Source organism: Mesoplodon densirostris, chromosome 12, assembly GCF_025265405.1.
Source record: "Mesoplodon densirostris isolate mMesDen1 chromosome 12, mMesDen1 primary haplotype, whole genome shotgun sequence".
Classification (NCBI taxonomy): domain Eukaryota; kingdom Metazoa; phylum Chordata; class Mammalia; order Artiodactyla; family Ziphiidae; genus Mesoplodon; species Mesoplodon densirostris.
The window spans coordinates 44,522,637-44,536,436 of NC_082672.1; the positions used below are offsets into that span (position 1 = coordinate 44,522,637).

A 13,800-nucleotide genomic window follows, 5' to 3' on the forward strand; every position below is an offset into this window, starting at 1 on the left:
AAGATGCCTAGACACATGATGATCTGGTCTCCATGAAATAAACTATGGTTTAATGAATCCCCTATGTATCCATTTACTTGCTTGGCCATTGAAATGTTGCCCCACAGCTTGACCATGTCTCAGACTTGAGTTCATTCAAGTTGCTATTTTTGAATAGACTATGTGATTTGAGAATACTGTGAAGCAAGCCAAACAACAGTTGATTTTCCATCTGCCTCTGATTATCTGAGGTGCTGTTTCCCAAACTGCATTCTGTGGAACATCAGTAACTCAAGTTGCTAGTGGATACGCCATGAAAAAAAAATTTGGCTTTTAAATTTTGCTTCTCTATGATATGCAAGCAAAATATTAAATATATTTATATAACTGTTTTTCTTATGCTATAAACTGCCTTTAAGAAACGGAGTGCCATACACATAAGACGAACAAATAACATAAAAAATCACGTGATTGACAAACACGTGGTTTTCAAGTCTAGAAATGATAGTGTATTTACCAAAACTCAATCTCTGGTTACTGATATATTATCATGGTCATGTACCCTGTGTCTTAAAATTTCAAGAAGTATTTGTGATACTTAAACTCTTTTTTCTTCTCAATGAAATAATAAATATATTTAATCTTTCTCACTTGTTTTTATCAGTTTTGTTGTTGTTTTGTGGCATTTACAAGATAATTTTTTTAAGTCTTCAGAAGTCATAAAATCATTCTGGGAAGAGAACACACAAAATTTTAATATGATACAAACAAGTATCTGATCAAGTGCTACAGTGAGTTTGAGAGGTAAAGTCATGAGTTCAGAGAATTAAGAAGTTGCTGTGGATTGATGGAGTTGGAGGACGCATTGAGGGGCAAGTATGATTTGAAATGGGGCTTGAAAGTTGTAAGATATTGTGTGATGGGAGATAGTCCTCCCTTGGTCTCTCATGCTTTTGCATGTCTTACTAGTATGCCAGGAATGCAAGGCTCTGACTGCTTTTTACCAGGTCATTTCTCAGGGCTGTGTTTGCAGCACCCTGCCTTGAGAGAAAAAATTTCTCTCTTAGACAGAAAGCAGGCTTCATTACTACTTGCTATAAAATGGTGGTGCCCTAAGCTCAGTGTTCTCTCCAGCAACACAACGCACACTGTGTGCAGGTATTCATCTTAGCTTTCTGTGTTGTTCCCCTTAGGACTTGGGGGCAAGGGGAACCAATGCAAACACAATGCTCATGCTGTCTGCTCTGTTGTGATTAATATAGATTTTGGTTATTGGTCCAGAAATTTCATCTCTTCTGCCAGCTTCCATTTTACAGTAACAGGCTAACTATTAGCTTGTAAGTAGGATAAAATCAAATCCCAGTCAAGACATTGGAACAATGACTGAAAAGAGAACCAGTTGAGTGAAGAGGTAAGACTGAGCCTTTCACGCTGTTTAATGGGTGTGGTAGGATGTCAAAAGCCTGATTAACTCAGAGATTATATTTATATTGGATAATATTAAAGAGTAAGGGTAGACAGGTGGGATGGAGTGGAGGACAGGTAGATTTTAAAAGCTTTAAATGACGATGCTATAGACTGAATATCGGTGACTTTTCAAAATTCATATGTTGAATTGGTTTGTCTTGATTCACAATAAATGTCAAAATTTGTGGATATTGAGCTCTTTGTGACAATCACTGTTTAATATATGAGAAAACGTGACCAGACACTGCGAACATACTGGGAAGAGTTCTAAGGAAGTTAGTCTCCATAGCAGTATTGGTTTGAATTAGATAGATTCTTAAGCTGCCACTGTTAAAAAAAAATAAAAAAAATTCCACACACCAAATGAAACATTACATTGAAAACTACAATCACCATGCCCACAAAAGAAGTTGAATTCAAGAAAAGAACGCTCCAGAGAAAGAAGCTATTGTCGAGAAACTCTGAAATGGCACATTGGGGTGGGGCAGGGAGAATTCTTTAAGACTTAATGCTGATTACCATGTTTTAGAGCAGCACTGTTCAATAGGAATGTAACTCAAGGGACCTTCGTTGGGAGGCTCTGGGTAGCCTGGGAGTTTATTACAGTTTTAGTAGGTTTACTTTTCAGTCCCTCCCTGATGAGTGGGATCCAACTCACTAGGAAGCTTTAAACTATTTCCTCTTTTGTGAAAATTCCTCCAAATATTCCTAGGCAGAATTTATTTTCTCTTTTCTCAAAACACCTTGCTTATGTTTCTAATTATCGTATATTTTATTCCCCTTCCTATAATGGTTAACTGTTTACTTATGTGCCTACCAATTCCTTGAGAGTTCCTTAAGAGTGTTATCTTATTTCTCTCCTTTTCTCTAATCCAGTTAGCCTACTGCCATACAATAATAAAAATATATTATGTTTATTGAGCATTTTCCTGGCATTATCTCAGTTGTGAGCAAAAATCATCTGGGTAAATAATATGATTACTCTACATTTTACAAATGCTGAAACTGAGATTTGGAGAGATGATTAAGCTCATATCCTTAGTAGAGGCTGAGCCAGAACAACAACCCAGTACTGTAGACTGAATGTTTGTGTCCCTCCAAAATCCATATGTTGAAACCTAACCCCCAATGTGATGGTGTTTGGAGGTTGGGCCTTTGAAAGGTGATTAGGTCATGAGAGCAGAGCCCTCATGAATGGGATTAGTGCCCTTATGAAAGAGACCCCAGCTCTCTTGCCCCTTCCACCATGTAGGACACAGTGAGAAGATAACCATCTGTGAACCAGGAAGTGGGCTGTCACCAGACACTTAATGTGCTGGTGCCTTGACCTTGGAGTTCCCAGCCTCCAGAACTGTGAGAAATAAGTTTCAATTGCTCATACACCACCCATTTGTCTCCAGTGACTGAGCTCTTAATCGCGATATTATAAAGACTCCCACATACAGTAGCTATTCTCAGTATATGTTTGGATGTTTCTTGAATGACTGAAAATAAACATATTAAGATGTTGATGGTGAACATGAAGGCATAGGTTAAATGGAACCCAAAACTTGACAAAGGGAATCACTGAAAAGTGAGTTTCAGAGTTTTAAAAGCAATCTGTGACTTTTGAATATACAACTTCATTTCTCATCACTATCAATTCTTTTATCAAACCAAGTTTTCTTAAGTTAATATTCTCCTAGCAAAACAATAAAAAATGTACTTGAGGCACCGTAAGAGAACTCATGTACACACACACTCACACACACACTCAGATACTTCCTATCTGACTTTAATTCCACAATAACATATTTCATTAGGTCTTAGGCATTGTTTCCCTAGTTCCAGGACTATGGCCATCTACAGTCAAAAAGGAAGCATCACTTGTTTTTTAAGTCAGTGTGTTCTTGCCTTCTGTTGATTATCCCCGAGGGCCAACGGTCTAACGCAGTTAGAATCATCTGATTCAGGTATTGTAGGGAACGTGTAAGGTGGTTATTCAGTTCATTCAGAGTAAAAGCCAAAGTCCTTACACTGGCCCAAAAGTCTTACATGATCTGCCCCTGCCTCCTTACCTCTCTGATCTCATGGCCTACTTTTGTCCCCTAGCTCACTACCCTCAGGTCACACTGTCTAGACTCTCACCCCTTCAAGTCTTTGTTAAAATTCACTCCTCGATGAGAGAAACAGCCCTCCAATCTCCAACATTTCTAATACCTTTTAGAAAGTTCTTGTTTTTCTTTCCTTCTTAGAATTCTAGTTCCCCTTACATGTCCAATTATTTACTTATTTATTATCCTTACTGTTTATTATCTCTCTTTCCCCTTAGAATGCAAGCTCCATAAGGTCAGGGTCTTTGCTGTTGGTTTACCGATGTATCCCAAGTACCTAAAATATGCTCGAAACAAAGCAGGCACTCAATAAATATTTGTTGGTTTAAGTGAAAGATATAATAATGAAATCTTATAAATCAAAAGGAAAGGGCTTCCCTGGTGGCACAGTGGTTGAGACTCTGCCTGCCAATGCAGGGGACGCGGGTTTGTGCCCCGGTCCGGGAGGATCCCATGTGCCGCGGAGCAGCTGGGCCCATGAGCCATGGCCGTGGGGCCTGCGCGTCCGGAGCCTGTGCTCCACAGCGGGAGAGGCCACAAAAGTGAGAGGCCCACATACCGCAAAAAAAAAAAAGGAAAAAGACAGAAAACCCAAATATTAAAAATAGGCAAAAGGCTTGGATAGGCACTTCATAAAAGAGGGTATCCAATATCCTAGCAAATATATATGTTTACATATATGACTAGTAAACATATGAAAATGTGTCAAAGCCTTTAATGATTAGGGAAATGCTAGTTAAAACCACAATGATAGAGTTACTATGTGCTCCTGCAATCCCACTCCTGGGCACATATCCAGAGAAAACTCTAATTTGAAAAGATACATGCACTCCAATATTCATAGCAGCACTATTTACAATAGCCAAGGCATGGAAGTAACATAAATGTCCATCAACAGATGAATGGATAAAGAAGATGTGAGATATATATATATATATATATATATACACACACACGCAATGTAATATTACTCAACCATAAAAAAGAATGAAACAATGTCATTTGCAGCAACATGGATGGACTTAGAGATTATCATACTGAGTGAAATAAGCCAGACGGGGAAAGGCAAATATATGATATCACTTATATGTGGAATCTAACATATGACACAAAAGAACTTATTTATAAAACAGAAATAGACTCACAGACAGAAAACAAACTTATGGTTACCAAAGGGGATAGTGGGGTAGGGGGGCAGAGATAAATTAGGAGTTTGGAATTAATATATATATCCACACTATTATATATAAAATAGATAAACAACAAGGACCTACTATATAGAACAGGGAACTATATTCAATATCTTGTAATAACCTATAATGAAAAGAACCTGAAAAAGAATATAGAATATATATATATATATATATATATATATATATATATATATATATATGTATGTATAAAACTGAATCACTTTGCTGTACACCTGAAACTAACACAACATTGTAAATTAACTATACTTCAATAAAAATGGTTAAAAATAAAATAAAATAAAATACAGTATACACTATGAAATAAAAAGAAAAAAAACACAATGAGAAATACCATTACATACTCACCTGAGTGACAGAAGTAAATAATTGGAAATACCAAGTGTGGCAAAAGTGAGAAGCACTGGAAACTCTCACAGTAGTGTAAATTGGTACAACCATAAGGGCAAATATTTCACAATATCTAGCAAACTGGTATATGTACATGCCCTCGTGTTTCATCTGTTCCTAGGAGCACACCCTGAAAAACAACCAGCATGTGTATACCAGAATATAAGTACATGAATGTTCACTCCAGCTTTGCTCATAAGAGCCAGAAACTAGGAACAACTCAAATACCCATCAGCAGTTAAATGGATAACTAGATTGTGGATATTCATGCAGTGGAATATTATACAGCAAGCAAAATAAATAAGTTGTTCTAGACACAATATGGATGAATCTCTCAAACAAAATCAAACAAGAATGTGATAAAAATAATTCTTAGAAGATGATTTCATTCATAGAAAGTTCAAAACCAGACAAAACATTAACAGTTTAGAAATGCAAATGTACATGTAGGTGGTAAAACTATAAATAAAAATAAGGAAATGATCAACCCCCCGACTTCTACAGGCAGAGAGTTGGGATTGTGAAGGGACACATGGGCCAGGATTTAGGGGTGCTAGAAATGTACTATTTCTTTCCCCTCTGTGATGGTTACGTAGATGTTTGCTTTGTAATTATTCTTTGTACATAAATGTTTCATATACTCCTCTCTATGTTTGATTTCTCACAATTTTTAAATGACAATTAATTGCCTTATCTTGTAGAATTTTTCTTTCACTTGGAAGTTTTTATGTTCTCTTCCTATGACAAAGGGTCTTGACAGACCATCTCCCTCTTTTTTTTTTTTTTGGCCGTGCCATGAGGCCGGCGGGACCTTAGTTCCCCAACCAGGGATCGAACCCATGCCCCCTGCAGTGGAAGCACAGAGTCCTAACCACTGGACCGCCAGGGAAGTCCCCCTATCCCTTTTTTGATATATGTGCCTTTCCTTAGATAAGAATATAATATAATCAATTCCACAGTCCTTACATTGAACTTTATAAGAGATATTTCATAATTAGGTAATGAAGAGGAAGAGACAAAATAAGACAATTAAAGTCTTAGCTTTCAGGGCAGGCCCAGTGTTGGACACATGGTAGGCACACAGTGGGAGTTTGCTGTGGACAAGATAGGCAGTGGCAGTTGTTGCTGGGCTGACTCAGACAGGGAGCCTTTCTTCATCTTCCATCTTAGGAAGAGTTGTTTACAGTAGGCCACCTGGTAGATAAGATGCAAGATATTGCAAAATTTGGGGATTCCCAGATGCTTTTCAACCAGAGATACTTGTGTATGAGGCTAGTTCTATTTTCAGATGCTTTCCTCGGGACTTTCTTCTTTAATCAGTTCATGGAGCATTGACTTTACTGTCCACGGCTTTGGATGGAGCAAAGAGAACATGCCTAATCTTATGCTCTGTAAATTGTATCACCTTGCCAGTACTCAATACATATGGAATCATCTCTTAGAACAATATAGCTGTTTTTCAGCAAATACTAATAGCAGATGCTGTGTCTGAATCTCTTCTAAGGTTAAGGCTTCAGAGCAGCATAAAGCCGGGGTGATTACGAAGAATCATTTGGTGAGCCAGCAAAAAACTATACATTGAGTATAAAAATGCTTCTTGAGCCCAGACATGGCCTGTTTGGGGCCAGGGTCAGAAGAGTGATGTATCCTGTGAAATAGTGGTGACCGTGTTCCCACCATGAAATAACTGTGCTGTGTCCTGATCTCACTGTGTTTGTTCAAGGTGGTCTTAGCTATCAGTAGTTGCCAAGTTTCTGAAGGACATGAAAATTCCTGGGGGTCGCTAAGGACATCTGTACCTTTTCCGCTCACAAGGGCACATGGGTTTAAAAGGGGAAAAAATCTAACCCAGTAATAAAAACAGCCAAGTGGCCACTTTGAACTACACGATCCAGAAAGGAGCAGTCCCCTAGCTTCAGTTCTACCATGTGACCTTGGCCTAGCAATGTGACTTCTCTAACCTTCGATACCTTACTTGTAAGTGTGAGTGATGTGTTTCATGGGTATTCCACAAACTCCTGAAAATAAAATGAAGTGAAAGATGCAAAACCTCTTTATTGATTGTAAAGCCCTACACCAGTAGTAAGGGTTCTTTTTAATCGTTTCTAATTATACTCTTAATATTTATTATTTATTATTTTAAAATCCAAAAATCAAAAGTGCATGAGGTTCGGGCTTCCCTGGTGGCGCAGTGGTTGGGAGTCCGCCTGCCGATGCAGGGGACACGGGTTCGTGCCCCGGTCCGGGAAGATCCCACATGCCGCGGAGCGGCTGGGCCTGTGAGCCATGGCTGCTGAGCCTGCGCGTCCAGAGCCTGTGCTCCATAACGGGAGAGGCCACAACAGTGAGAGGCCCCCGTACCACAAAAAAAAAAAAAAAAAAAAAAGTGCATGAGGTTCAAAAGAATCCCCTGACCCATTATTATTCCTCAGAATTGACCAAATCTGACAATTTTGTGCCTATCTTTATATACTTTATGAATGTGTGCATATATATGTGTGCATGTGTGTGTATTTTTTTTAACAAAAAAGGAATCATATCCTACTAATCAGTAGAATACTATGCAGTAATTTTTCAGGAGGTAAATTGTTATGTATATATACATGGAACTATGATATTTTATATGAAAAATGTGCAGAGCCACATTTATAGTATGAGATAACGCTTATCTAGACATGGAGTATACAGCTTCCTCTGGGAAGAACATATTGCAAAGGAATGAGGTGATTTCACTTTTTCTTTCACACATTTCTCCATCATCATTTTTTATCTTAAGCATATATACTTTCACAATAATATTAAAGACTGTGCAAGAGAAAGTGGAGCATAAGTCAATAAAATGGAACATGAGACTATTGAAGACAGTATTATACATAAGTATAAATGGTAGGCCAGAAAAAAAAATATTGAAGAGAAGAATATACTAAAGAAATTTTAAAATAAAGGAAGCAAAAATGAAAGTAGTCATGATATGATTTTCAAAATTATTCATTAGGGAATAGAAAAGAACTGATCATGCAGTTTCTCTGCCAACTTTCTTGTAATATATGACTCTCAATAACAGGATATTCAGCTCTACTGACCAGTACTTTTTAATGGCCCCTATGCAACAAAGGGCAAATAGAAGCAGGAGCAAGGATCTGCCGAAAGAGGAAGAAGGGCTAAATATGATCTGTGCTTAGTTGTTTCACAAAGTTTTCATAAGTCATTTTTTTAAACACACAGAACAGCCATAAATTTGGGAGATGGACAGGAATGACAATCTAAGATCCCCTGAAAAGTCCTGGCATTATCAAGCAACAGAATTTTATCTATAGATATTTTTGTTCTGAAAAAAATCCTTGCATCCTTTCCATCAACAAATGCTGTCAAAGTCTACCTTGAATCTATCTTCTTTTTCTGTCTTCCTCACCACCAACCAGGTTCAAGTTCACTCCCACCTATTTCCCCTGCAGTAGCCTCCTGATTAATCTCTCCGTTTCCACCCTGGCTCTCCCTCTTCCCCCTGCCATTCCTTTTCCCACAAGAAAAGCACATCAATCTTCCTGAGATGTTTATAGGATGAAAACCAAAATCCTTTGCACGACTTCCAGGGGCTGCATGAGCTGTCCCTTGCACATTTTCTCCAGTCGCCTTTAAGGCTTCTGACTGTACTAAGATCTTCCTCACCTCAGTCTTTGTACATACTGTTCTGCAAACTGAAATGCTCTTCTCTGACTCTACAGATTTCAGTTTCTCACAGACCTCTCCAATCCCCTCCTCATGAATCTAAATCAGCTCACAATTTGTATTTCTATATTTATTTGTATGGTGTAGGCTTTAGCTGACTTCCCCACTCCGTTGAAGTAATGACCATATGAGGGTTCATAATACTATCCTTTCTACCTTTGTGTATATTTGAAATTTACCACAATAAACAGCTGTAAAAATTTCCTTCTGATCCTACAAACTAAATACAGGTTATGCCTGCAATTATCATAGTTTTTCAAATTTTGTTTTTAAAAAAATTTACTTCCCTTTTCATGATTTTTTTTGTGTTTTGTTTTAGTAGCCATAAAATGCCAGTATTTTAAAGTTCCAAACAATGTGCTGTCTGCATGAAAGTGAATTTGAAATTAACATCAGATATCCTAAAAGAAAGGTCTGAAGTTCAATTGTTCTTTTGCTGCTTTTGCTACTAAATTCTTTTATTTGAAAGCAGCATTATTTTTCAGTGAAAAAGACCCTAGGCTAGGGATATAAAAATTCTGATTTAGTTCCAGGTTGTCACTTTGGGTGAACCGTTTACCTTTGCTTCCTTTTTTTCTTATAATATAATAAAGAGATAAAGTTCTAAATTTTTATTTGATTTAATATGCTATGTTTCCATAATTTGGAAGACCAAAAAAAAGTCATAAACAATACCAATGTTTATTTTTTTAAATGAGTCAATAACTCAAAAGAACTTTTTTCCTATTCATAAGGTCATAAGTCTGGAGTGCTGTTCATATCAGATGAATCTACAAAGCCAAGAACAGGAACCACTGCATCTTCTTCAGAAGATCTGATACTTCGATTCTTCTCTTTTCTGTTCACATATTTGTGCAAAATGCTGTAGTACTGTTCCTTTGGATTGAAAGTATATAGTGATGAAATTTGCTGCCAGTCTTTTATGCTTGGAGTGTTGTATTCCTTTGGATGTGAACACTCAAAGAAACACTTGATATTTTCTTTTGCCAGTTCGGTTGCATGTTCTGTGGCTTGACTTTTAAGGATCCGCTGCTCCTGTTCCAAATAGATTTTCCAAAATTTCAGCTGCAGGAAGCTAACTGGAGATAGGCATCGGGTGATGGATGTAAAAATCAGGAGGACGATGATAACAACTGCTATCAGGACCCAGCCCAACACCTTAGGAAAACACAACAAAATAGCAATTTAGTCACATTTTTTTTAAAGAAAATTTAAAATCCTCAATAAAGTTTCAACTACTTAGAGTTATGATGATGAACAAGCAACAGCTTTAGGTCTTAATCCCTTGCGAGAAAGAAGCGGCAGTAACCTCTCGAACCCCTCAGTACAAGTGCTCACTTGACAAGACAGTCATTTTACAAGGCATGTCAAGGGCCCAAGGAGGAGTTTATATGTCGAATCCCTGGAACTCAAAACATGGAATTTCAGAAAATCCAATGAAACAAACATTCATTTCCAAGAACCTCTTAGCTTTACAAGCCCAGAAGTAGTGTGGGGTGATGGCTTTAGAGCCAGGCAGACTCATTTTACTGTAACAATTCTGACTGGACAAGCAACTTGACCTGGACTCAGTGTATTCACTGTAAAGACAGAAGAGAATAATAAAGGAAGTAAAGGGCCCAGCACGGTGACTGGTACAGAGTGGATGCCTGACACTATACGAGTGCCCAAGTGCCTTTCTCCCTTTAATTAGTTATCTTCAATATTTTGTAATAACCTATAAGGGAAGAGACTCTGAAGAAGAATACACACACACATATAACTGAATCTCTGTGCTGTACACCTTAAACTAACACGATATTGTAAATCAACTGTACTTCAATTTAAAAAAGAAAAAGCACCGAGATAGAAAGGAAGGAAGGGGGTTAGGGGAAAGGAAGAAGAAAGAAAGAAAGGAAGGAGGGAGGGAAGAAAGAAAGAGAGAGGAAGGGAGGGAGGAAGGAAGGAATGCCTATCGGCTCACGAGAAGCCAACAACCATTCTAGTTAGTCTTCGGGTGTCCTATGTCTGGAGAAAGGGCACGCATTTCTACCACCCCCGTCCATTCCCGTAGAAGCCCGTCCCTCTCCAATCCCCACAGCGCGTCCAGCGCGAGCGCCCGACCTGCGACTGGGCCTTGAGCTCCTTCTGCAGGTCCTGCACGTCGGGCGCCTGGACCTGACGGCAGGGCACCAGCGGCAGCTGGGCCGCGCAGCCGGGGCTGCGGCCGAAGCACAGGCGCCGCGCCACGAAGGCGCTCCCGCTGGCGGCGCACTCGTAGAAGGAGCCCCCGAGCAGCGCCACGGCCACCCAGGTGAGCGGCGCGACCGCAGCGGCAGCGCTGAGCTGCGCGCACACCAGGGCCCCGCGCAGCGCTGCGCCGCAGCCAGTGCGCGCGCCCGGCGCGCAGCAGCCGGTTAGCAGGCGCCAGGTGCGCGCGCTCAGCACGTAGCCCAGGAGGAAGAGCGCCAGCGCCGGCACCAGCAGGAAGACCAGGCCGTAGGGCAGGTTCCAGGCGGCGCTGCACGGGCACTGGAACACCGCGGTGGAGAAGATGCGCTCCCCGCCCGCCGTCAGCAGGCTCACCAGGCCGTAACCCAGCGCATTGCGGTGCTTGAGGTGCAGGTCCAGCACCGCCTGAAACTTCTCCATGGGTCCCCTACCCCAGGGCGCCGTGGACGGGCCCGTGTGCTCCTGCCTCTTCGCTGCCCAGCTCCTCGAATGATTTGGGGAGGGTCTGGGGTCTGGGATTTTCCCTGCTCTGCTAAGCCGCGCCTTCCAAAAAAGAAAGAGGTCTTCTCTGGGTTTCCTGAGCTTTCGCTTTCGTATTTCAACCAGACTAGGTGTGGCAGACTCAAAACACACACACCATTGACCTCCCGACTACCCACGCCTTTCCAGAAGCGGAGGTACTTGTGACCCTTATCCCTCAATTCCGGAGCTCTGAGGGAAGATAGGCCCTGTTCCATTGTGAGTTTTGTTTCCTCCTAACTGACAAGGGGACTTTCCTTCCCCTTAATGACCCTATGCAGTCACCAAATGAATACTTTTTACTTGGGTAAACTGGGAAAAACACCAGCTTTTCCTCGATGGCAGCCACCCTGGCTCCAAAACCCACTCCCAGTCAGACCAAACAATTGCAAGAAACAAAACAAAACAAAGAAACCAAACAAAACTGATTATTTAGAAGAAACATTATTCAAGGGCAAATTTCCAGTTTCTCTTTCATAAACTAAATCACAGCAAAGCCCCGCTCAAATTCCAGTCGGTCCATGATGTCTGTCTCCTTTCTGTCCCCCTCTGGACAGAACTACCACTGTCCTCTCCTCTGCCTGGTCTCCTGCAGGGCATTAGCCTGAATAGACGGTATTGACTTCCGCCTCTTTTTTTCCCCTCAGGTGGGTCCTAACACTGGCAGTACGTGGAAGAGTGTCAAATTCTTACTCAGTGACCACCAAGTTGATCAGCAGAGGAGAGCGGTACATGGTTGCTCAAAAAACACTAGTTGAACCAAAAAATTTCAATCTGCAGCCACATCTAACTAACATTATTTCCTCCGCTTTCAGTTTTCTCAAAGCAGCATTTCTCTGACACGAGCTAAAACCACTTCTGTGAAACTGAGCCTTGCTCTGTGCAGCTCTAGAGTGAGGTGAGGTGTACTTGAAAGAACATGGGCTGTGAAGTCAGGTGCATTGTGTGTGTGTGTGTGTGTGTGTTTAGTAAGTTAGCTCCCCCTAGACTCATCATGCTCCTTTGTAAAAGCAGAATTTAGTGCTCACTTTTCGAGATTGTTGAGACAAGTAAATTGCATAGCATCTGTAAAGCACTTTTACACACAGGGTGTGCCTATTAACGAATGCTCAGTGTGAGGGATTACCTCTCACCTTACAACGTCAGGAAGAGACAACAGACAACTGTGTTGTACATTACTTAGGGAGGGTGGGAGGGAGGGAGACGCAAGAGGGAAGAGATACAGGAACATATGTATACGTATAACTGATTCACTTTGTTATAAAGCAGAAACTAATACACCATTGTAAAGCAATTATACTCTAATAAAGATGTAAAAAAAAAAAGGAATCCAAATGAATGCTCTATTTTAGATCAAGGATTGTATTTAGTGACTCAATGATCCTCCAAGACCTTCAGAGGATCAGTGTGCCCTTAGCTGTCCATTTCACTTCAAGGGGGGTGTCTGGATACAGAGTCTGGGGGGCAGGTCGCAGTGAACTGGTTGCTGCTCAAGCCCATCCCCTAGGTTTGCCTTATTTATCTGGGAAGAACAGGTAGCCCACAGAGCCGAATGAACTGTTAGAGACGGGGCAGGAGCATGTTACTCTTTTCTTAGTTCAACTTGCCTCCTGAGCTCCCTCCCACCACCAGTTCCTGGCACAGAACCACCTGGCACTGGGATGAATAGCTCCTCTCTCTGTGTGAGTGTTCAGAATCTGTCCCCAGATCAAGGTCCTTTCTGTCATGCTGGACAGTTGGGGCCCTCTTCTCTGGAGTTGGACCAGGTACTGCCAGGCTTCCTGTAAACTTGCATCGAAGTTGCATGTTTGAGGCAAATCACTTCTGCTCTATCATCTCTGTAAGCCCACATATGCAAAAAATCTTCCTTCCCTTTTCCTGTGGGTGACCCTTCTCCTCTCTTCACTGCCACCCTACATCTCTGAGATGTTGCCTCCTTTCCCACACTTTCCACATACCGTCATGAACAAATTCCACTATATCACAACCTTTGTGCAGATGGCTTTATCCAAATCTCCCTTAATTGTAACCTAACTCAAACATACCCTTCCATTCTCTTGAATGAAATTTATTTATTCTCCAACGTTTCTCAGAACAAGAGGGAGCGCTGCCATTCCCCCACTACTACATCCACACCTGGGCTTTTTCCATCACTTCTAATAGTTTATTCTCCATCAGGGCTCAAGCTGTTCAGCATGACC

At 40.8% G+C, this 13,800-nt stretch overlaps 1 protein-coding gene across 1 annotated transcript; it reads right to left on the minus strand.

Annotated features, from left to right (window-relative positions):
• Nucleotides 1-9,577: 9,577 nt before the first annotated feature.
• CALHM6 (calcium homeostasis modulator family member 6) lies at nucleotides 9,578-11,500 on the minus strand. Its single transcript, XM_060115263.1, has 2 exons — nucleotides 10,973-11,500; nucleotides 9,578-10,027 (listed from the first exon to the last, which is right to left on the minus strand). Exons 1-2 carry the CDS (start codon nucleotides 11,498-11,500, stop codon nucleotides 9,605-9,607), a joined length of 951 nt encoding a protein of 316 aa, XP_059971246.1. The 3' UTR covers nucleotides 9,578-9,604.
• Nucleotides 11,501-13,800: the final 2,300 nt, after the last annotated feature.